Below are 23,505 nucleotides of genomic sequence, written 5' to 3'. Positions count from 1 at the left end.
CCTCTGAAATTTGGGTCCACCTCCTAGGTCCTGAGCCCATGTGCAAGTGCTCCAAGGAAGAGATAACAGTCAGGATCCACGGCCTTATGACAGGCTTGTGACAGATTTAGTATCTCTGCCCAAGCTGAATTACAATTACAAATGGACTTTCTCTCTCAGTTTTCCTGGAAGATCGCTCACTTTCAGAGGAGATAAGAACCCCTGTCTTCCATTAACTGGTGTGTGCGTTCTCAGTTCACAGGCTGAAGCTGGCTGACATCAAGGTAATCGCAGCCCTGGGGGACTCTCTCACGGTAAGTTACCCCAACTGTGGGAGGAGCGGGCAGGGGAGGAGATCTGGATTAATGGGAGAACCCGGAGAGAGGAACTCTCACGACCATGGTCATCTCCTGCCCCTCTCCGGTCCCCATGTCCATTCTAACCTCAGTATTCCTCTCCCGACGCTGGGATGAATGAGCGAGCAGGAAGTGGAGGGACCTCAGAGGGAGCAGCCGTGACAGAAGTGACCCAGCCCAAGTCTCACAGCCTGGTAGCATTGGGCGGATTGGACTAGGTCTCACGCACAGTGTGGGGCTCCTTCAAAGACCCAGCGCTGGTCATGCAGGAAGTCAAAGGAGGGTGAAGAGAGGATTAGGCGGGAGCAGGCATTAATGGGGTGGGGGGCAGGGGGCAGAGGAAGACGAGGTACTCAGAATGATGCCAGCCCATCTCTGCAGCTGCTCCATGATGACCCCTCAGGCCTGCAAAGCGCTATCCAATGAAAGCAAAATCAGGCCCTTTGAGAGACGGGGTAGAGGTTCCCAGACACAAGATTCCATTTACTAGTGGCCCATTCCAGACGCATCCAGCTGCTGTTCTCTGAGTCCGTAGAATCCAGGGCCTCCAGGAGAGTCTTCCCCAAAGACCAGTAGACACCTTTCATGCCTGTGGCTCGTTCGCATTTCATCTATCCCATCGACATCCTCGATACAATCTTCCGAAACATGACTTACCTTAAACTTAACCCAAAAAGAAGACGGGCCGGGTAGGTGCACTGAGTCCCCACGACTGCATAGCTTGCAGGCACTGGACCGGGACCAGCACTCATGAGTCCTGACTCCAAGTCCAGAAGCCTGTCCCTGTACTGTGGCTGTGCCCTCCATGACCCCTCAGCGATTCTTTACCCCAAACACCCTACTGCTTGTAACTTTCCAGAAGAACAGGCAGGCTGGTCCTTAGCACTGCTTATCCCAAGCACTTCCTGCGGGATGTGGCCTGGTAGCTCCCCCCCTCCCCCCGACGCCTGACCTCTGACCCCTGACCCGCTGGTCTGCTTGAAGATGCTCTTGGGAGAAGCAGTCCTCAAGAATCAGCATAGCTGTTCAGGACTTCCTGGGAGGCAAACTTTGGAGTGTGACATACATGACAGGTGGCAGAGAACTGGGCACCAGACAGCAGGGGTCACACCCTGGAGGGTCTCTCATGGAGGCCAGCCTCCCCCCTGGCCTGCCTCAGAGGCCCGTCTTCAGCATGACCTTTGCAATGGCCCTGCTTGGAAATGACACGCTTTAGTCAAGGGCCGCGCATCTGCAGAGAGTCCCCAGATTGAGGTTTTAAAAGACCGTGTCTTTCTTCAGCTTAAGGGTAGGTACACGGCATTGTATTGCTATTTTTAAAATTGTACATACAGGAGATACGTTGATTTCAAAGGATTGTGATATGTTTCCTTTTATGGTCTATTTCACAACTTTTCAAAAGGAGGTGGATGGGACCCAGAAATGGGTCCTTTTGAAAAGTGGACACTTGCAGTCTGATTTTCAGAGCCATTTTGCTAGCCTGTAGCACTTGGTCTTGGTCTGGGCCGGGTTTTTTAGGGTGAGGCCAAGCGGTGGATGGCACCAGGATTCCCAGTGGGATCTCTCACTCATCTCTGTAAAGGTAGATGCATATCGAGACAGGGTAGGGGTGCCTGGGTGGCTCAGTCGGTTAAGCGTCCGACTCCGGCTCAGGTCACGGTCTCACAGTTCGTGGGTTCGAGCCCCGCATCGGGCTCTGTGCTGACAGCTCAGAGCCTGGAGCCTGTTTCAGATTCTGTGTTTTCCTCTCTCTCTCTGCCCCTCCTCTGTTCATGCTCTGTCTTTGTCTTAAGAATAAATAAACATTAAAAAAAAAAAAAAGACAGGGCACTGTCTACACTCTAGATTCTAGGGAGTGCACGACTAGAACACGGACCTTCCAGCTGAGGGGGCAGGGAAACTCACCTCTTGATGTTCCCTCTCAGGCAGGTAATGGGGCTGGATCAAAGCCTGGGGACATCTTGGATGTCTTGACTCAGTATCGAGGCCTGTCCTGGAGGTGAGTGAGGGTGTGGCAAGACGCTGCGTGACCCTTTCATTGCAGGGCAGGGGAGGACCCCTGAGCATCACGGAGAACAATTCTTCTAGCAGACACATGAGCCACCTAGTGCTTTTCAACAGAAGCTTCTGGTTTACTTTGAGGAAGGACTGTAAGCTTCCCCTGAACCACTGCATTCCCCAGGACAGGAACTGAGGCCTGAACAGGCCGAGTTTGGGAGAGAAAGAACATAAATGTTTAGGTTGAAAAGTTTCTCTAGTTTCCATTTCTCTCTCTGGGGAGTAGGCTCAGAAGGAGACAGTAGCCTTTTGGAACCGGAGTTGCACCTGAATCCTGGCTGCCTGACTCTGTGCGACTCTGAGCAAGTTACTCAACCTCTCTGAGCTTCCATGCAGGGAATATCTTATCTTCCATGCAGGGAATATCTTATCTTCCATGCAGGGAATTCCAAGGGAATATCCCTTATCTTCCATGCAGGGATAATAATACAGCCTGAGCACCGTCATGAGGAATAGAGAGAGTTTAAGCATCCAGCAAAGTAGATATAAATGGAAGTTTGTATCATTATTAAAGGGCCTTCATTTTACAGATGAGAAGGCAAGGCTCAGAGAGGACAAGTAACCTATCTAAGATCACACAGCCAGATGATAAAAGGGCAAAAAATAGAGCAGATGGTTCCTGACCCCTAATCTGGCACATTCCCCTATGGTGACTGCTTCATGCAGGCTTGTTCCTGCTCTGGCTGTAATCAAACCCAGGCTGCCCCAAGCTGCAGTGAGCAGGACTCGGGATTTGAACACCCGGCTCATGCCAAGCATGAGAGGGCAGGTCTGGTGTTTCCTCAGCCCGGAATCTGGCATCCCTGGGACCAGACTGACCCTCAGTGTTGAATCCCAGGCATCCTCCCTTGCGATGTTGCACAGAATTAAACCCCAAACATTTGAGACCCTTTTAAACGTTCTCAGATGTACTTGGCAGAGAATGAGGGGATATGGAAAAGCAGGGAATCCAATAAACTGTGGAATGTTGTATATTCTCATGCCTAGAAACCCATCCAACTTTGATTTGCTTGGAATTTTAGAAGCAGCTTAGAAGATGGGTTCTCTCTAGAAGACACGCTTTAAAAGCAGGTTTTTGCAAGCCAAATAGGAACAGAATGACGAGGGCAAACGTTTCCACTGTGTTTTCAATAATAACAGCCGTGCCCAGCTGCAGTGGTGAGTGGGGCGCGACTTGGCTCAGCATCCAAAGAACGCTCACCTTCCCTTTAGAAAAACAGGGGCAAAGGGGGACCACTTTGTTCCCCTGTCCCAACGTCAGTGCTCGAAGTTAAAAAAAAAAAAAATCATCGCAGTCACCGTGCCATTTAAATCTGTTTCTTCTCGGGGTGTTCTGGTTTGTGGGGACAAAAAGAGGAGTTGCTATGTTCTGGTTTGTTTTTCTACTGGAAATAATGAGGAAATGACAAGCTCCAAGCCCCCAGGGTGTCTCTCAGAAGAAAGGCCTGTCTTGGGAGTGTCTGAGGTGTTTTGGCATCAATGGCATTTTCAACCTCGGTTTTCTTTTTTGTTCCACCACAGTATCGGCGGCGATCACAACCTCAGCAGCGTCACCACCCTCGCAAGTGAGTACGCGATCGCCCGGGCTCGGCCCTGTGCGGCTCAGCAGCGCCTCCTGGCGGCGGTCGCGGGCTCGGCAGGGAGCCGGCCGGCGGGACTCAGCCACGTTCACCAGGGGGCGCAACGTCCCCGAGGCCGTCGCCTGTCTCTGTTGAACATCATGAAAGCCTTTGAGAGATTTTTTTCTTTTCTTTTCTTTTCTTTTCTTTTCTTTTCTTTTCCTTTCTTTTCCTTTCTTTTCTTTCTTTTCCTTATTTCTCTTTTTCTCTCTCTCTCTTTTTTTTCTCTTTCTCTCCCTCTCTTTTTAAAGAGAAATTGTATTTGTAAAGGAAGGAAGAGAGGGATGAGAAGACACTTCAGGCTAAATCTTAGTGCAAGTCATTCTTAGGAAATGATTTCAGAAAGAAGGAAAGTAAACCCATCTCTGTTTTGCCTGTCATTCTGAGCAGAGCACCTTTCTGGGAGGCATTGATCTGGGCTTGGGCTCCGTTAATCACCACTGTATACAAAGACGTTGAATCCCTGAGTGTCACTAGGAAACGCCACCACCACAGCAGTAGTTTGTGCAGGCTGTGCAAACACAGCCGTATTGGGGGCCTGATGTTTTCCTTGAATCACTTCACCCACAGCCTGCTTGGAATAATTTTTTTTTTTTTAAGCCTGAACTATGTTCTCTGAATGGTCTGGTCTGATGTGTCTTTTTATTCTCCTTAGCGCATGCACACCACAGTGCTTGTTCTTAAAGCAGGCATTCACTAAATGTCACAATTATTTTCCCTTCAGATCTTCCAGCTAATAATATTTGTTTTTTGCCTGAGAGGAACTTAATTGGTCCTGCTCTCATTTACTTTTCTTGGAATTATCCCTTTGTAACATATCTTTGGAAGGCAAGGAGTTCTTTGAGGTTTAAGGCACCAAGACTTTGGTGATGGAGATGGCTTGATCTCCACCTAGGCAGGACCGATTGGGCTTCATGTATGGTTATCTGTTTTGCTATTTGCAAATTCTGGTGCATTGAAATAGGTACAGTCCTGTGACACGTGTCCTCCCTGTCTTTACTGCTAGGGGAGGTGGTTTGGGTTGCTTCTGTGAGTGTGATTGACTGGGCTGTGAGCTGGCCCTGCGTATACATCAGCTTTGCTGGGCTTCCTGATTCCCACGCTATTATGGTGGATGAGGTGATTGGATCTTTCATTACAGTGATTTACAAAGGAATGAGACAGTGTCACCCCCCGGGTAGAGTCCATACTTGGCTGAGCAGCAGACCATTGCCTGTTCAGACTCTTCCTCACAACAGTTATGAAGTAACTGGGTAATCCACAGGGATATAACTGCATGAAAATGTGTTCGAAGATTTACGAGAACATAAGGTCAGAACAGAACCTGGGTTCGGCTCCCTCTTCAATTTAATCCAGCAGATACTCCAGATCTGGATGCTTGGGAAATAAGAGAATGAAGCAAGGCTCTTGCCCTCATGACATCACCACAATCTCTTTGGGGACATGTCTCCCTAAAGACAGACACATATACCGATAATGATAGCTATGTACAATGTTTAGGGGAAAATAAATAAGAAGATGGTTAACTGTGCCTTCTGAAAGGGGTTTTAAGAAATAGAATTCATCAGGTAAGGAAAGGGGATGGAACATTCCTGGCAGAGGGAACTGCATGCACCAGCAAGTTCTTGCTCGAAACAATGTGTAATGCTTTTCTGTGATATTCATGATAAGTAGCTAGCTGGCCTGTGCTGGGTTCCCCCAGTAATGGGAAACCTAGGAGAATCCATTCTATTTGCAGATTGCTCTGGTGATTTCACAGCTCTTCCTTCTGTTGAGTAGAAATCAGAATAATTTCTTTGTTTTTTTTTTTTTTGAATGTTTATTTTGAGAGAGAGAGAGAGAGGCAGAGAGAAGGAGAGAGAGGATCCAAAGCAGGCCCTACACTGTCAGTGCAGAGCCTGATGCAGGGCTTGAACCAACCAACCGTGAGATCATGACTAGAGCCTAAACCAAGGGTCAGACACTCAACCAACTGAACCACCCAGGCACCCCCCAGAGTAATTTCTATCCATTGGGTACAATGTCTCCAAAGCCCCAAAGAATGAGTTCAGTGCATCTGTGTTGTGTAGGTTCTATTGCATTCTTGGTTCAGCAAACGAAGTGCATCCTTTATACTTTTCAGATTACAAAACATTGCTGAAAGAAATGTAATCAGACCTAAACAAATGGAAAGACGTTCCATGTTCATGGATCAGAAGATATAATACTGTTAAGATGGCAACATCCTCCAAATTAATCTACAGATTTGATATAATCTCTATCAAAATTCCAGGTGGCTTCTTTGCTTAAATAGACAAGCTGACTCTAAAATTCATGTGGAAATTTAAAAGACCCAGAATAGCCAAGATAATTTTGAAAAAGAACAAATCCAGTGGACTCACACTTCCCAATTTCAAAACTTATAAAGCTGCAATAATGAAGACAATGTGGTACTGGCATAAGGATAGCCATATAGATCAATGGAATAGAATTGAGAGTCCATAAATAAACCTCCATACTTATGGTTAACTCGTTTTCAACATGAGTGCCAACATCAATAGGTAAGAATAGTCTTTTCAATAAATAGTGTTGGGATAAGTATATAGCCATATGCAAAATGATGAAATTGGACTCCTACCTCACACCATATACAAAAATGAACTCAAAATGGATAATAGGCTTAAATGTAAGAGCTAAAATTCACCCTTAGAAGAGAGTATAGGAGCAAATCTTCATGACCTTGGGCTAAACAAAGACTTCTTAGACACAACACCAAAAGCACAAGTGACAAAAGAAAAAAAATAGATGGGACAAAATTAAACACCTTTGAGCTTCAAAAGATACCCTCAAGAAAGTAAAAAGACAACCCAAAGAGGGAAAGAAGATATTTGTAAATCATATCTGCTAAGAAACTTATATCTAGAAAATATAAAGAACTCTTAAAACTCAATAATAAGACAATTTGATTTGGGTCCACTAAAAATGGGCAAACAATTTAAATAGACATTTCACCAAAGAAGATACACAAATGACCAATAAGTAGATGAAAAGATGTTCAACACTAGTAGCCATTAAAGCAAACCAAATCATAATGAGGCACCATTCCACGTCCACTATATTTGTTATTTTTAAAAAGATAAATGTTGGTGAGGATGTGCAGAAATTAAGACCCTCCTACACTCCTGACAGAAACATAAAATCACACAGATGCTTTGAAAAAAGGTCTGTAAGTTCCTCAAAAGTTTAAACAGTTACCATAGGAGCCAACATTTCTCTTCCTAAATGTATATCCAAGAGAAATTCACACAAAATAAACTTGTTCATAGCAACATTATTCATAATGGCCAAAAAAGTGGGAACAATCCCAATCCTTCAAAGGATGCATGAATAAATGTGGTCTATCCGTACAGTGGGATATTATTTAGCAGTGAAAGGAATCAAGTGCTGATGCGTGCTGTAACATGGATAAACTCTGAAAACATGGTCCGTGAAAGAAGCCAGCCACAGAAGTCATGTTGTATGATTCCGTTTATATGAGATGTATAGAATAAGCAAACCTACACAGAGAGAAAGTAAATTAGTGGTTGCCACAGGGTTGGAGGGAATGGGGAGTGACTCGTGTGCACAGAGTTTCTTTTTGGGGGTGATGAAAATGTTCTAAAGTCCATTATGTTGATGGTTGCACAACTCTGTGAATAGATTAAGGACTATTGAACTGCACTTTAAGTTGTGATTGTCATGGTGTATGAATTCTATCTCAAAAAATTATTATATATCTAGAAAACAAAAAGAAAAATGCATGAGAGAGGCACCAGACCCAGACTCACATTTATTCATGACAATAATTCATGAAACACCAATGTACGTGTGTTGCCCATGTGGTTAAGCACCAGCCTGCTGGACATTTTCTTTCTGGGCTGAGTCAACAGTAAGGTTAAGAGCTTGAAGGGTGAGGGTTCTTTGTCCCTAACATGCACTGGCACTTATCAAAGGAATGTGAAGATTGTTTTCGGGGTAGTTACTAAGCATGTCTCTTCTTTGTATTTCCAGACATCTTCCGCGAATTCAACCCTAACCTGAGGGGCTTCTCTATTGGTACCGGGAAAGAAAACAGTGCTGGAGCGTTCCTAAATCAGGCTGTGGCAGGAGCCCGAGCTGAGTGAGCAGGGGAGCCTTGGGGATGGCCCCAGAGGTCCTCTGGGGACCTAGTCGGGGGCTTGGCCTGGGCAGGGGTGTATGGCTGAAGGCTGGGAGGCTTGGTCCAAGGGAGAGGTCTGGGGGTCAAAGACTGGACTGGCTGGGCTCTCCTGGGGTGTCCCTCACTGTGGGACACAAACATACTAGCCCACCCCCAACACCACCCCAGGAACTAGTCACAGTTTGCTCTGATGCCAGGTATATGCTTTGAGCAAATTACTTTGCCTTGTTTAGAAATCTCATGTCCACAGAAGACAGTGGTATGAGAGGGCTCAGTCTTAGTTCCAGTTTTCATTGCTTCCTCAGTGCTTCATCTTTCGTGTCTTCTTCTCCTTGCCTTCCTCAGACATGCTTTCCAACAGTCTTTTCAGGCTCTCAACTTTGCACCCTTCCTGGGTCATTGAAGGAGCACGGGTCCTGGGAGGAAGCTCTGAGTCTCAGTCCTAGCACACACATCCCGCCTCCCTAAACCTTAGCCTCCGAGATGGGCCTGGCTGTGAAGCTCTCCCATGGGGTGGCTATGGGGTTCCATGCCATGTTGGATGTGAAAGTTCTGGTGAGCTGGAAGTTGTGCAGACAGCTTGGGTCAGGATGGTGGTCCCAGTAGCAATGCAGTAGGAATGCAGGACCTACCTGGGTGAACTGGTGGTGAGCAGGGGTCCATGCACACTGAATAGAAGGTTCCAAGAGCAGGGTAGGCTTCCCTGGGTCCTACGCCTCCATTTCTCTCCATGATCCCCGAGCCTGGGGTGCTTCCTCAGATTTGCTACCTAGTCAGAGAAAAGTGAATACCACACTGAAGCTAGGATAAATGTGGAAAGACCCTTTCTGTTTCTTTTTTTTTAAATTTTTTAAAAAGTTTATTTATTTGAGAGAGAGTGCAAGTTGGGGGAGGGGCGGGGGAGGGTGGAGAGAATCCCAAGCAGGCTGTGTGTTGATATGGGGCTCGAACTCATGAACTGCAAAATCATGACCTGAGCTGAAATCGGGAATCGGACACTTAACCAATTGAGCCGGCCAGGTGCCTCAATCCTCTCTGTTTCTTAATCCTATTTTTCTTCCAGAATAATCCCAAACCTCTTTACTATGTAGATCTTAGGGATTCTGTGTTTGGTTCCCAGATTCCCTGACATCATTTGGCCAGTCGATTCAATCCCATCCCGAATCTACTCACCACCTGAGTAACTCTTATTTATTCACAACAGGAATAATCCAAATGAGAGATTTTACAAAACCTGATCAGTTTTATAATGAATTCTGCGGCTTCGTTTTCCCTTTTGGTGGGGGAAAAGTGAAAGGTTACCAATTTACTGCCTAAAAATTGTGGCTTTAATATTACCATAGCTTTGCTTTTTCCCAAAGCATTTGTCCGCTTGTAGTATCAGGAGAGACATTTCTAAGCATGATTCGGTCAAGGAGGCATCCAAGAATGAAACCTTCATGGAGAATATAAAAGTAAGCAAAACAGAGCGTGATTCATATGGATTCCTCCCTTGCTGTCCTCAAGGCCACGGGGCTCTTTTGCACAAGTAATCCATTTGTCCAAGCACATCCTGAGATGTAGGGAGGAGTTAGAGATTATTACACCCAGATGACAGATGAAGAAACTGTAGCACAAAGAGACAAAGTGGTCTGAACAAAAGCATCAACTCAGCCATGTGGTCTGTTGTCCTTGTGCCCTGCAGGCTTTATCCCGGGTCCAGTAATAACCCCTCATACCTGACAGCAGTGTCCAATGTACAAGGTACCTTCATGTTTTTTATCCCTGTGTTCTGTGTGGTTATTGTGAGTTGGACAGAACAGAGGTCAGATACTCACATTTTCTTAATGAGGATATTGAGGCTCAGAGAGGTCAAGTAATCAGACTCTGGTCCACAGAGCAGGTGCCCTGATGGCTTCAGATTTACAGATGCAGAAACCAAGGCTCAAAGAGATTAAGTGGCTTACCCAAAACTCCCACCCAGGTCATCTTGATACTTAGTTCACTGTGGTTAAGACCAGGCTAGCTGGGCTAATAGTTAAGAGAGGACGAGATTGGAGTGCCGGGGTGGCTCAGTCGGTTGAGCATCCGACTCTTGGTTTCAGCTCAAGTCATGATCTCAAGGTTTGTGAGATCAAGCTCCACATCGGGCTCTGCCGTGACACTGTGGAGTCTGCTTGAGATTCTCTCTTTCCCTCTCTCTCTCCCCCTCCCCGACTGATGCTTTCTCACTCTCTATCTCAAAATAAATAAACTAAAAAAAAAATTTTTTTTTATTAAAAAAGAGAGGAAGATCTGACAACCAGTATTTTCCTGCTGGCACTGTGCCAGAGACTGGTATTGATGGTGGTGGTGGTGGTAGTGATTCAGTGGATTATTTCCAATGTGGATGCTTACCACATGCTACTCTAAGTTCTTGATCTCATCCATCCGACAACTCGATGAAGAAGGTATGCTTACCGTCCCCATGGTACACAGGGAAACACTGAGGGTTTGCCAAGTCGAGTACTCTGTCAAGGTCTCACAGCTGGTCAGTGGCTGATGGAAGCAGGAGTCAGCCCCATGCTGTGTGGCACCAAGAGTGGCTCTTACTCCACAAGGCTCCTTTGCTCATCTCATTCACTGCTCTCCATGACCCTCTCGGTTAGGGGGGGTTTATCTCTACTCTTTGGGGACTGCAAACTTAAGTTACATGACCACAGTCAGCAGGAGGCCACTAAATGTCAGGCCCGAGTGTGTCTGACTCAACCACGTCACCTTGAGGGTGCGGGTACCCTTGAGGTGGAGTTCATACCACAGAATAAGGCTCATACCCAGCAATGTATGACATGAAACGCACATGCAGCCTTCTGTCTGCCCCGAATGAGCCTGGCTTGGAAGAGAAAGGAAGACGTTTCATCAAGGAGGCCAATCAGGAAACATTCCTCTGAGTCACCCCCTCGTGTGGCGTGCCCTGCCCTTCCCAAAGCACAGTCACCACTCCCCCACCTCCCCCACACCTCCAGTGGAGACTGAATGGGAAAGGTGATCTGGGGCAGGAACATAGCCTTCAGTCCAACTATCCTGTTGCATATTTGGTTCCTGCCATCTCTGCGAAGTCCTCTCCCTGCCCCGCTTCACAGTCCCTGCTTCTCAGGTGACTTCTTCCTATGTGCCCACAGGGATTTACCTGTTCAGGCCAAGAGGCTGGTGGACCTGATGAAGAATGACACGGTAATTCTGGGGGAAGCACCACCTGGGACCGCTTGAGGTAGGATTCCCCGGAAGAGAGAGTGAGCAGGAGAAATCCATGGAGGCAGAAATGCTCAGCTCTGGGGTAGAGGATGAGGCCACATGGAAGTCTAGAGAATCCACCTTTAAAAACAACAAATGATTTAGCACCTACAACCTGTGACCTATGATCTCAGGACCCCAAAACCAAAGAACAGGAATTGTTAATGTCCATTAAACCCTCTGGTATGTGAGGATCCATCCCTGCCAATGTTCAGCACTTTTCCTTGACTTGACTCTGGAGCAAGGCACTTACTTGTTGGTTTCTTATTCATTTCAGAAGATAAATTTTCAGGAAGATTGGAAGATAATAACCCTGTTTATAGGAGGCAATGATCTCTGTGAATTCTGCAGTGACCTGGTGAGTCTCCAGGCCCTTAACTCAAGACTCCCCAGGGAAGGGATTGTCACCCTCGGTGGCTGGAGCAGTACAGCAGGGGTTGGGACTTGGGGCTTGTGGCCTGGGATTAACCCTGAGACCAAGGAGGCATTCACCTCCAGGAAAAGATTCAACCAAAGCTGATTATGAAATTGATCTTGATTAAGTTTCATAACAAGGGAACCTTATCATATCATATTCTAGAAACCAAGATAACATTCCAAGGATCTGGAAAAATCAGGCGTATCTTCATCTAGGTCATTATAAGTCAGCTCCTTTCTCCAGCATTGAACTGCCTTACCATCTCTATCTAGGCCGTCATTTGAATGGAAAAGTTGATTTCCTAACGCAAGCGTTTAGGCAAGGTTCGGGGCCAAGTCTCTCCGAGTTGATGGGAAACCCAAGAGCCAGGCTGCTGCCTCGTGGATGTGGCGCTTCTTCCTAGAACCCCAGAATCTCTGAGCTGTCCTCGACCCTACTGACCACTCTCCTACCTGTGGCAGGAATGCCTTCCATAGAATCTAGCTGTTGAACATTCCCAGCAATAGGCAGCTCTTTAATGTGCTCTACTTAGTATTATAAGCAGGTACCAATTTTTTTGGTAGTGCTTTTTGTGTTAAGCCCAACTCGGCCTTCTTGTAATTTCTACCTTTTCTGCCTGTGCTAGGCATGCCTGCAACTCTTCCGCATGGAATCCAGCAGACTTTAAAGATAATAGGTTTTCTTAAAAATTTTATTTTATAAGCAATCCACATAGGAAGTATATCAAAGTACAGAAAAAAAATATTCTCTGTAATTGACAACATCCAGAAATGCCATGTCTAGCATGTCTTTCTAGCATGTTCCGTGATTGAGAAGCCATTGCTTTATTATTTGCTAACAATAGCATCATTCTGGAAATCTTGTTTGGTGATCTGCTTTTTCTCAATAGCAATATATTGGGAAGATACTCCTCTGTCAGTATTTAGTCTTCCATAAAATAATTCTTAATGACTGTATAAGTCACCCATAACCTATATTGGCCATACTTTATTTAGCTGTCTCCAGTCATTGGAGACATAACTTGTATTGTTTCTAATTATGCCTGTTATAAATAATACTAGGATAAACATCCATCTTTATGTACATCTAGAATTGATTCCTGATATATATTCCAACTAGTAAGACTTTTAAGCAAGAAGATATATATGTTTCCCCTAATATTTTATCACGAAAACTTACAAACATTCTGAGAAATGGAAAGAATTGTGGAGGAGAGGCTCATATATCCACCGCCTAGATTTTACAGTTGTTAAATCCATTAAGCTAATATAGCAAGATGTTATCTTATAAGTTTAGTGGATTTATCCATCCATCTTATTTTGGGGGGATTCTGCACATTTTTTAATGTTTTGGATACATATTGCCAAATTGCTTCCAGAATGTTGGTATCAGTTATGTCTATTTCCTCACTCTCCATCTGTCAATGTATGTTATTTGTTTTAATAGCTGCTAATCTAATAAATGAAAAAAATGTATCTTGTTTTCAAAATTTGCATTTATTTGATCAGTAGGGAGGAATAAACCTCTATTTAATGCTCATTTGAATTTCTCCTGAAAAGTTCTATATTATGCCTATTGACTATTTTCTGTTAAGGTATTTATCGCTCTCTTATTGATTTCTAAAAGCCCCTTATATTAAATATACTAACCCCTTTATCAAATATGTTGCCTATTTGTGGCTTTCTATTTAATTTTGTTTATAGTGTTTTCTGATAAACAGAACGTTTTTAATTTCTAGTATCATTTGCTGGGCATGTATCATATGCCAGGCGCTGTACTAGGAGCTAAGCCTTGAGGCTCTGTCCTCAAGGAACTCACAGTCAGGGAGGGAGGCGCAGACAACTCGCCATAACATGATAAGGAAAACATCATGATGTGGTTGTAGTGATAGAGAAGAGAGTTCCAAAGTAAGAATTGCCATGGGAATTTGTGTTTTGTGTGGGGGAGAGTCAGAGGTTTACACAGAGCAGGAGACCTTCCAGCTGGGGCTGGAAAATGAGGACATTTGTCAGGCAGAAAGAGGACCAGCAGAGGAAAGTTGAGGAAGTGGGGAGTCTTGCTGAGCCTGGGAGCTTCTTCTCTGAGGGGCAACCCTGCCCCCAAGACCCCTCACAGCCTGCTTCCCTGGCATCAAAGTCACCAGGGTCTGAGGTTTTCAGGCTGCGACGTGAAGGCCCACGGTGGGTCTGGGGCTGTTAGCGAAGTGGGTAGGGAAGTTGGACCATGGCCCTGCCCCCCTTCTTGAAAGTTATAGTTTTGATTAGTTTGGGCTCTTGGTTAGATTTAAGCCAGAGAAAGGGTTCCACTTAAAAAAAAAAAAAATTTTTTTTAAACCACAAGTAGGGAGATCAGAAGAAAAAATGATTAAAATGTTTTTATGCTTAGGGGAGAGGATTCCCAGGACCCCCTTGCCCTCCCATCATCTCCTTAAGTGATCTGATTGGGCCATAGGTCCCCCAGGCACTTGAGGCTCTAAGAAAAGAGCTCAGGCCATAGGATCAGAGAATATTCAAACTACAGGAATCTTAGAGGTCCTAGGCTCCAACAACCCATTCTAGAGGGGCCCAGAGGTGTGATGTGCTTTAGCTAAGACCCTGCATCTCGCTAATGCAAAGTGGATGCAGAGCTCTCCATAATTCCATGCAGAAAAAAAGGCTTCCCTGGTCTCACAACCACGACCAGCCCAAGGACAGTGGGGTTGGAGCAGAGGCTGGGGCCCCGAAGGTGAACCTTATGTTTCAACGTTGCCTATTCTGGCTGAAGTACAAGAGGAAGGGGACCCAAGAGAGGAAATGGCCCTGGTCTGCAGAGAGATTGGGTAGTGAATGGTGTTAAATATTTTGTCTTCTTGCAGGTCCACTATTCTCCCCAGAACTTCACGGACAACATCAGGAAGGCTCTGGACATCCTCCATGCTGAGGTGTGGAAGCTGGTCTGCGTGGCCTCTGTGCAGTTCAACCGCATCCTTCTTGGGCCTCAGGCTTGGCCCAGAGGCAGCTCTGGCTTTCTTTCTGCCTTTCCCTGGAGGCCAGTGCTGACCATGCTCTTGTCCTAAACACAGTGTCAATGGGGGGAGGTGGGGCAGGAGGGATAAGGAAGTGGACGGGGCCACATTAAAGACCACGGACCCAGCTGGCCCCAGACCCAGATGAGAGACTGGATCCCCTGGCCTTGGTCCTCTTAGAGACTGGTCTTGCCTTCCCTCAGGTTCCTCGGGCATTTGTGAACCTGGTAAATGTTCTGGAGATCATCAACCTGAGGGAGCTGTATCAGGAGAAGAAAGTCAGCTGCCCGAGGCTGATCCTTAGGTGAGAAGGAAGCTTCCCCAACCACCCACCCACCCACTCCCCGCCCCGTTCCCTGTAGCGCCATGAGACCCTTAGCAGAAAGTAATCTCAATTACTTAGAAAGCCCAAGGGCAGATGTGTGAGAAGTGTTAAGACCACCCCATTTTCCAACCCGACAAGGACTAACGGGTTTCCGTGACTGAGCGTGGGCCTCATCTACCCTCCAAGTATGTGCTTACAACCCAGCCGTGCTCCTGTTGTCATGGCGGCTCAGGACACCCTTCAGTTCTCAGGGGAGGGAAGAGTCAAGTGTGAGGAACGGAGTGGTCCTGCGTGGCCAGGCTCACGGGCCACCACTAAGTGTATCCAGAGCTTCCCCATCCCTACAGGCCCATCTCCAGGACACAGGGAGCCTCTGTTTGGCATGGGTGCTCCTGGATGGGCACTCACAAATATAGGGCTCTTGTCACTTAGAGGAGAGGGGGGGACAAATTATAATCAGGATCTGGAGGACAGTCTTCCCGGAGCATACAGCGCCCTGGTCCTGGGAAAGTCCCTGAGAAGCCTTCTTTATTCTCAGTCTCCAGAGCCAAACAAAGGCAGTTCCCTCTCTGATATTACACATCTCCATGACCTTCAGGGTTAAGATACCCTTCTAACCCGAGCATGAATATTTCTCACAGCATTGCTTCCTGTAAGGCCCTCTCTGGACCATTAGCCCAGGCCACGGTGGCTGTGCCCCAGCCCAGCTTCCTCCCTAGCTCTGTAGCTCTTCCCAGGCCCCCACCACAGCCCTGGGCACACCACGTGCTGATTATTCATGTGCCTCTCCCCCAACAGCCCTGACCTCTGTCTGAGTCACTGCTAGCACAGTGTAGGGGCTCTGTGGCTGTTTGCTGAATGAGTGAATGAATAATTCACAAGGGCCAGGTTTGCTCTTGGAAATGAAGGGGTACCTTGGCCGCCACCCTGAAGATCCATGCCAGACCGCACCTGGGGGCCCAGATTGCACAGGTCTCCCGGGGAAGGCCTGAGGACACCGTGAGCAGGAGGATGGCTGCTGGATGACACAGGCCTATTAATGCAGCTGGTGTCAGGCATGCTATTTTCAGCTGCTGACTCATTCTCTGGCTCCCACTTTCTCCAGTCACTGGGCCACACGGGGGATTCAGTGTATTCATTTCAGAGCAGCTTACCCCCAAATCTCTTGCTACCAATCACTGCGGGGTTTTTAGACAATTAAAGCTAAAGGTTCGGAGTAGGCATTTGCCAGGTCTGTTCTCAGCTCTGAAATGGCCAAGTCACCGACAGGTTAGGCAGACTGGGGGTCACCTTGGTCTGCCGCCTCTCTGCTGTCCTGTCTCAGTGGTTGAGCCTTCCTCGGAGGGCCATCTACTCTAAGCCATCTACTACTATAATCTACTCTAAGCCATCCGTACTATTATACCCTCACCCCCTTAGACCAAAAGCCTGGATATGCAAGGTGGCCAATCACAGCAGATATACAGACTGGACAGAAGCAGTTTAACCAGGGATCAGACCAGACGTTCTTGAGTTCAAGTCCTAGCTCCCACACTTAGTCTCCGTGTGACCTTGAGAAAGTACTCAACCACACTGAGCCTCAGTTTTCTCATCTGTACAGTGAGGATAATGATAATCCAACCTCTTGAATACCTGAGAGGATTAAATGCGTTCATACCCATAAAGCTCTTGGCACAGTAAACATTAGTATGCATTAGCCCCTCTTATTGTTGTCATTTTTATCATTTAAAAGTAGGTGTGCCTTATCTGTGCCGTCTGTCTTCAGACAGTCATAAGGTAACTCCGCTCTGTAAGTCCCTCCTGCAGATGTCAGAAGTAACTATTTCACTTTAAGGAGAAAATCCAGGTCTGTTGAATTTTCTTCGGCTTCCTGTGGTACCTCCAAATTAAATAGGTTCTGAATCTCAAGCCAGGGTCATGCATTCAGATGGTGATTTTGACGGGGTGGGGCCTCTCCTTGGTTTGGTCTACAGGAATCTGTGCTCCTGTGTCCTGAAGTTTGATGATAACTCACCAGAACTTGCCTCCCTCATCGAAGTCAATAAGAAATACCAGGTAAGCCAGGAAAGGTTCTAAGACTGCCCAAGATGTCGTCTGATTGCTCTGGTTAGAAAATGAGCACATGCTTACGTTATCTTGACCCCAGCTGTCCAGTGTAAGGTTACCGCTGACCAGTTTGCAGATTTAAAGACACTCTGAGAGGCAGCAGGGACTGTAATTCAGTTTATTTGAATCAAACTGTAAACAACAAAGTCACTGAACATATTTCACCAAATCTCAGTGCCTGGCCTTACACACACACAAATATATTTCCATTTGTCCTTGAGAAATGTTTATGAGCTTCTGACTCCTGGCTGGGAAACCCTTTCTGTCTAAGAGAGTCTAGAGGATTCAGTGAGATCACTTGCATTTCCTCTGTCCTCCTCTTCCAGGGAAACAGGTGTTATTGGGGAGCACAGGGAGAAAGAAGGTCAGCAGGTGATCTCCAAACATCCTGTGGGTTCTTCATTTGGGGACTTTTTCCATCCAATCTTTGAGCAGAGCAAATGGATCCCTTGACTATGTTGAGTTTCCCCCAAACAATCATCCAGTCACTCAAGAGGGCAATGGTAGCCTTCTAGCTGTTTAGGGTAGGCTGCAAACAGCTTCCAGGTTCCATCCTTCAAACCCATGGACTCCTTGGAGTAGAACCACTTCCCTGCTTTGAGGCAGCCATGCCTGCCAGGGGTATCAGGGCTCAGGGGAATGAACTTCTATCTATCACCCTCTGGGTGACTCCCCAGCTGCACCTCCTTCTGCTGTGGGCAGGCACCTCTTCCCCTGGTGAGGAAGTCCATGGCCGGCAGCAGGTGGGGAAAGGCAGCCAAGGTTATGGCCATGAAAGCAAAGCTGCTCCAGATGGTACAGGTTCTTGGGTGCAAGCAACAAAAACCTCTGCACTGCTGGTTAATTTAGGCAGATGTGTTATACAAGCAGAGTGTCTGAAAGAGTTAAAAAGTGAGGCTCAGAGGCTGTGCCATGAGAAATCACAGAATCGTGAAATTCTAGGGTCCAAGCCATGAGGATCAAAATCAGGCCAAAGAACTAGTTCAGTGGAAACATTGTGGACACAGCTGTCACTGCTGCTTTTAGGAACTGAATGCAGCTGCCACCCTTAGCAGAAAGGATTCTGTGCTGTTCGTCTTTCTATCACCAGCTCTGGAGGGCCCTGGGGCCTGTGCCTAAGCCCTAGTGTGAGGGTCATTGGGAAAGCCAGCATTCATCTTTCTCCCCTTCTACAGTGGGAGGCAGGCTGCTCTTAGTATAGTGGAGTTTTTCCAAACATAGAAAGTGGATTCAGATGCTGGTGGTCAGCGAGAAGAGAAAAGAAAAGAAAAGAAAAGAAAAGAAAAGAAAAGAAAAGAAAAGAAAAGAAAAGAAAAGAAAAGAAAAGAAAATCTATTCACCAAAATTGCCTTCACCAACCTCTCTAGACAGGCCTGCCATTTCCAGGTCTGATCTCGGTTACCAATGAGATCCTGGAGGAGCTTGCAGGTCAGCCACAGCAGGCCATCAAGCCCGCTCTCAGAATCTCCTCACTCACTACTTTCTGCAAAACCTATGGTTCCCGTAACTCGCCATGGAGGTGATCGTTGCATTAAAAGCCACCATGAGCCAGGCATTCTAGACAGTCTTTCATTTCTCAAGGGATGCACAGTTCCACTGTGAGCCATTGTGTCTCATCCACAGGGTAATCGGTAGCATCAGAAGGGATCTAAGGGATGGTCCAGGCCTTGCCAAATACCCTCCATTTACAGATGAGGAAAGAGAGGTCCAGAGAGGGGGAGAGCATCTTGCTGAAAGTCACACAGCTACTTAGTGGTATTGCACTCTCTTTCTGGCTGCCCCTGGGAAAAGGAAGTACATGGTCCTTCTGAAATGCCCCCACTAAGGTTCCTGACTTCCCTCTCCAGCCAGGGTCCTGGCCCCATCTGCTAGAAATCTGGCAAGCAGTGAAATGGCAGAGGCTGGCAGAATTTGGAGCTAGAATTGGGATAGTTGGTTCTCCTGGAACCAAGCTCAAGTGGGAGCTATGAGAGTAACAGCCCTGTTACCCTCCTGGACAGATCTGAGTTTCAAAGAAGTATACACGCACAGGACCATTCATGCGCGCTCTCTCTCTCTCTCTCTCTCTCTCTCTCTCTCTCTCTCACACACACACACACACATACACACACACACACACACACACACACACACCATGCACGAATGATAGAAATGGGCAGTAAGCGCCATTGCTGACTCACCTTGGATTTTCTAAACAAATGTAGGACAGAAATAAGTTAAATGTAAGTATTATCCCAAAAAGTCATTTGATCAAATCAATACCCTATCCCCTCCCCAACGTCCCCTGCCCCAGTCTTTAATCAGAAGCTTTAAAAGGAGATCCAGCTGATGGTCTCGGGTTTTTCCTTATCTTTCCTTTTGTTTTTGTTTTTGGTTTTTTCCCACAGCCTGGGAAATATATGCAATGGCAGCTGGGGTTGGGGGCAGGGTCTGAGATAAAGCCTGATCTAAAAAGTAAGTAGTTGGTTCCGGATAGGTTGAGATTTTGCTACAGATTGATTTCACTCCAGGGTCAGACTCTGTTTAAATTCTATGGCAGAGAAAAAGATTGCACAAGGCCCGGTGCAAAGAGGCCCCTGACCCTTGCCCCATTTGCCTCCTGCAGGAGGGGACTCACCAGCTGGTTGAAAATGGGCGATACGACACAAGGGAGGACTTCACGGTGGTCGTGCAGCCATTTTTTGAAAAAGTGGACATGCCAAAGACCTCGGTAACGAAAGCAACGATCATGGGTAAAGGGGAGCCACGCAGTGTCCAGTTTGTAGTGTCATTTCTGTATCCAACGTCCCTATAACGTGCCCCCCCCCCTTTTCTGCCCTGTGACCAGGCGGGGCTGCCCGACAGCTCTTTCTTCGCTCCTGACTGTTTCCACTTCAGCAGGAAAGCTCACGCTCACGCGGCCAGTGCCCTCTGGAACAACATGGTAAGACGACTGAGGTCGGGAAAATTATTCTCCCTCTGGGAGGAGAAAGACTCTGGCAAGCTCTTGAAGGAGTTCAGAGGCCCATCACTCAGGCTGTGTGATCTCCCACACCGCAATGATGACAAACCACATTCCCCACACCCCTCCCTCCCTTCCCCAGCCCCGACCTGCCTCCTGGCCTTCCCATTCTTGCCACCTCTTTTCTGCTTCTTGCCTTAGCTGGAACCTGTTGGCCAGAAGACAACGCAGCATAATTTTGAACACAAGATCAATATCACATGTCCGACCCAGGTAGAGTGGGAAGTTCATCCTTGCAACAGGTCTATTTATCTGAAGCATCTTTTCCAGGCTTTTGACACCTCTGTGAGGTTTCTCAGTTCATTTCACCCCCAGATCCTACCCCTACCCCAGACTCAGTGAACCATCCACAGAGCCCTATCTGGTTGGACCATGAGGGGTGACAGCCCCCAGTGGCCAGAGGCCCCTAGGGTGCTCCTTTGTCCACATCCCAGGGAACCCTAGCACAAGTCTGGGCTGCACACAGTTCTCTCCAGCTGGGAAGAGGAATGTGACAGCACCACCCAGCTCTCATTTTGGAGACTGAGGGCGGGAGCGATCCTCAAGGACAAGGATGGGACAATAGGATGCCCTGTCTCCGTGTAGCCCCTGCCTCCATGGCGGGATAGAAAGAACAAGGAACTGAGACCCGGAATAACATCTGCTAGGACAAGGGTTGGGGATGGGGCTGGTCAACTGGAAGCCAGAGCAAAGAAAGCAGCCCCCTATGCTCACTCACCAGTTTTCAGGAAGATTCTTGGATCTCTGTAGCTGTTCCCTCACCTCTACGCATGTCTCTGTATTCCCAGAGGGGTCCCAAGACTGAGCTGAGGCTGATGTGGGGCAGGACCTCAAAGCACCTGTCTTTTCTTGCCTAGGCAGAGTGGGAGTGGCATGGGGGTGGCAAGGGGCCTACGGAGGCTCTGTTGGGAAGGGCAGGGTCAAAAGGAGGGGTGATACAGCTGCCCCAGCCAGCTGTGTGGGAACCTGAGAGCAGACTTGCTCCTCTGGAGCCACTACAGGGTTTATTCTAATTGTTCCTACAAGTTCAGGTTGCAGAGAAGGCCCAATGCATCCTGGGAGGGAGCCTGCAATGGTCGGCCTGGCAGGGAGGGGCTGGGAATGTGGGGCAGGGGAGGCCCAAAGTGTTGTGCGGAAAGCAAGCAGAATTTGCTGGAATTGCTCACCGCCCTCTTCTCACAGTTCTGGCCGTTTCTGAGAACCTACAAGAACAGCGTGCAGGTATGGGCTTGTTTCTCCCCTTTCTCCACAGCGGGCAGCCCCTGGGCTGGGACTGGCCCAACAAGGCAGGGTGGGAACGCTGGCAAGGGTCCTGATGGGCAGCCGAGGGGAATGAACGCTTCTGTGTGAGATCCGCCACCTACGCCTTTGGACAGGGTGGCAGGCAGAATAAGCCGCACTGGTAACAGCCCAGGTGGAGGCCAGCCAGTCAAATCACAGCCTCATCAAAGACATAAGTGAAGATCGAGTTCCTCTTCATAAAACTGCCACAGACACAGAGATGGAGGGGGGTGAGGCCACTGAGTTGATGCTCTGATCTTGCCTCGGATGGTGCGGGTTCTGAACTAGGTTAGCGGATCCCAGCCTGGGATCACCTAGGGGGCCTTCTTCAGTGCCCCTCCAGGTCCCTCCCACCCCCGGGTGGGACCCAGGAACCTGTGTTTGGTAAAGCTCTCTGGGTGAGTGTGACACCTAGCCAGCATCTCGGGTCCCTTTCAACCCGGGATTCCAGGATTCGTTCTGTGCCTGTAGGGTCATGGGAGCCAGCTGCTGTGCAGGGACAGAGCTCCTTCTGCCTCACCGCCCACCTCAGGTAAGTTCCTCATGAGACACCAGGACCCCTGGGCCCCTCCACGAGGACTCAGGGGCCAATAAGTGCTCTGACAAGACTTGGCATATGTAACTAAATGACACAGGGCTAGTGCTTGCTTCCTGTCTGGGTGGTTGCCTGTGATATGTCCCTGCCTTGTCCCCCTCTGCCCTGCAGCCATGTCATTAGCCAGCAGGACCCGTGGTGGCCAGGCCAGGAACCGTTTGCTGCCTTCTCATTCAGCCTCCTGAGGGAGCACACGTCGGGGAGCCACATGAGTTCTCCCTCCCCCAGTGGTGTGACCGCACTGAGGCCCAGAGGTGGGGGTGGGGTACCCGGGGAGTCCCAAGAGTGAGCCATGGCTCTGCAGGGTGTCCTGTGGTCCCAGACTCTGCAACTTTCTCACCCTACTTTCTAGTAGAGAGATTTGGGACAGGGAAAGGCCTGACATGATTATTTCTCAGATTTTGGGTGAAAACCCAGAGCCCAGCTCTAAATGGGCTGAGCACCAGACTCTGTACCATATCTCAGATGGTCTGGTGCCCATGCGGTCCTGTGCTCAGGTCACTGCTGGCCTCCCACACGACCACTGGCACTGAAGCGGTTGATTCTACTCCACCCTCTCTACCATCTGTCCGTCCATCTGTCCATCCATCCGTCCATTCCCTCTCCTTCTCCCTCAGCACCTCTTTCCCCATAGGTCCAGGACTTACCGTTGGGTCTCTTTATGGGAAAATTCCTCATATAACCTCTGTCGGCCTCCATGGCCCAAACACACATGCGGGTCATGTTTCTGGTCTTGCTTAAAGCAGGAAGCCATAGGCTCCGACTACAGGTTCCTTCCCACGGACTCAAGTGTGTCCACTTGTCTTTGCAGTGCACACCCTGAGACCGGCAGATATCCAAGTTGTGGCTGCGCTGGGGGATTCTCTGACCGTAAGGACTCTTGGGCCCCAGTTGGGGTGCGGTGGGGCTGTGCCAGTTCCAGGGCTTGCACCCCGGCCTCTGTGTCGCCCTGTACCCCTGTCCTGGCTCTGTCGATCTGAGAGCGTGGCAGTGGTTTGATTTTGCAGCCACTTTGTCAAGCAGGTGTACAAGAGGAAATCTTTCTTGGGGGTCAGCTGAGTTGTTTCAAATAGTGGAGGTTTTGAACGCCTAACGACACTTTTTTTTTTTAATGATTACAAAAATAGGTCGTTTCAACTCAAAACAATCTTCTAAACCTACCTGTGGGGGTGCTCCTTTCCCTTTGGATTGTGCTTTGGATTGACTCAGCCCCTCTTTCCATCTTCATGGAAAGCAGCAGAGTCCACAATTGTGGCTAAAGCCCTGTTCCTAAGTTCCAAGAAACGGGGCCCTTACCACCCCAGATGACCGATTGCCTTACAGAATGTCCCAGA

The 23,505-nt window shown here is 47.9% G+C and overlaps 1 protein-coding gene across 4 annotated transcripts in view; it reads left to right on the top strand.

The window, feature by feature from the left end:
- PLB1 (phospholipase B1) overlaps positions 1 to 23,505 on the top strand; it is a 143,479-nt gene that overhangs the window by 76,088 nt on the left and 43,886 nt on the right. For 3 of the 4 annotated variants that reach the window (XM_047853240.1, XM_047853238.1, XM_047853241.1), the window contains 15 exons: positions 235 to 293; positions 2,261 to 2,334; positions 3,915 to 3,958; positions 8,042 to 8,150; positions 11,330 to 11,381; positions 11,719 to 11,799; positions 14,714 to 14,779; positions 15,067 to 15,167; positions 17,162 to 17,243; positions 19,900 to 20,004; positions 20,122 to 20,217; positions 20,437 to 20,508; positions 21,478 to 21,516; positions 22,048 to 22,108; positions 22,983 to 23,041. In XM_047853240.1, the coding sequence (XP_047709196.1) occupies positions 235 to 293; positions 2,261 to 2,334; positions 3,915 to 3,958; positions 8,042 to 8,150; positions 11,330 to 11,381; positions 11,719 to 11,799; positions 14,714 to 14,779; positions 15,067 to 15,167; positions 17,162 to 17,243; positions 19,900 to 20,004; positions 20,122 to 20,217; positions 20,437 to 20,508; positions 21,478 to 21,516; positions 22,048 to 22,108; positions 22,983 to 23,041 (1,100 nt within the window). The remainder of the gene's footprint in view (positions 1 to 234; positions 294 to 2,260; positions 2,335 to 3,914; positions 3,959 to 8,041; positions 8,151 to 11,329; positions 11,382 to 11,718; positions 11,800 to 14,713; positions 14,780 to 15,066; positions 15,168 to 17,161; positions 17,244 to 19,899; positions 20,005 to 20,121; positions 20,218 to 20,436; positions 20,509 to 21,477; positions 21,517 to 22,047; positions 22,109 to 22,982; positions 23,042 to 23,505) is intronic. The other variant, XM_047853239.1, reaches the window with a different exon arrangement.

Source organism: Prionailurus viverrinus, chromosome A3 (genome assembly GCF_022837055.1).
Source record: "Prionailurus viverrinus isolate Anna chromosome A3, UM_Priviv_1.0, whole genome shotgun sequence".
Lineage (NCBI taxonomy): Eukaryota > Metazoa > Chordata > Mammalia > Carnivora > Felidae > Prionailurus > Prionailurus viverrinus.
The sequence above is the reverse complement of the archived record's forward strand: the minus strand, read 5'-3'. Positions and strand labels throughout refer to the sequence as shown.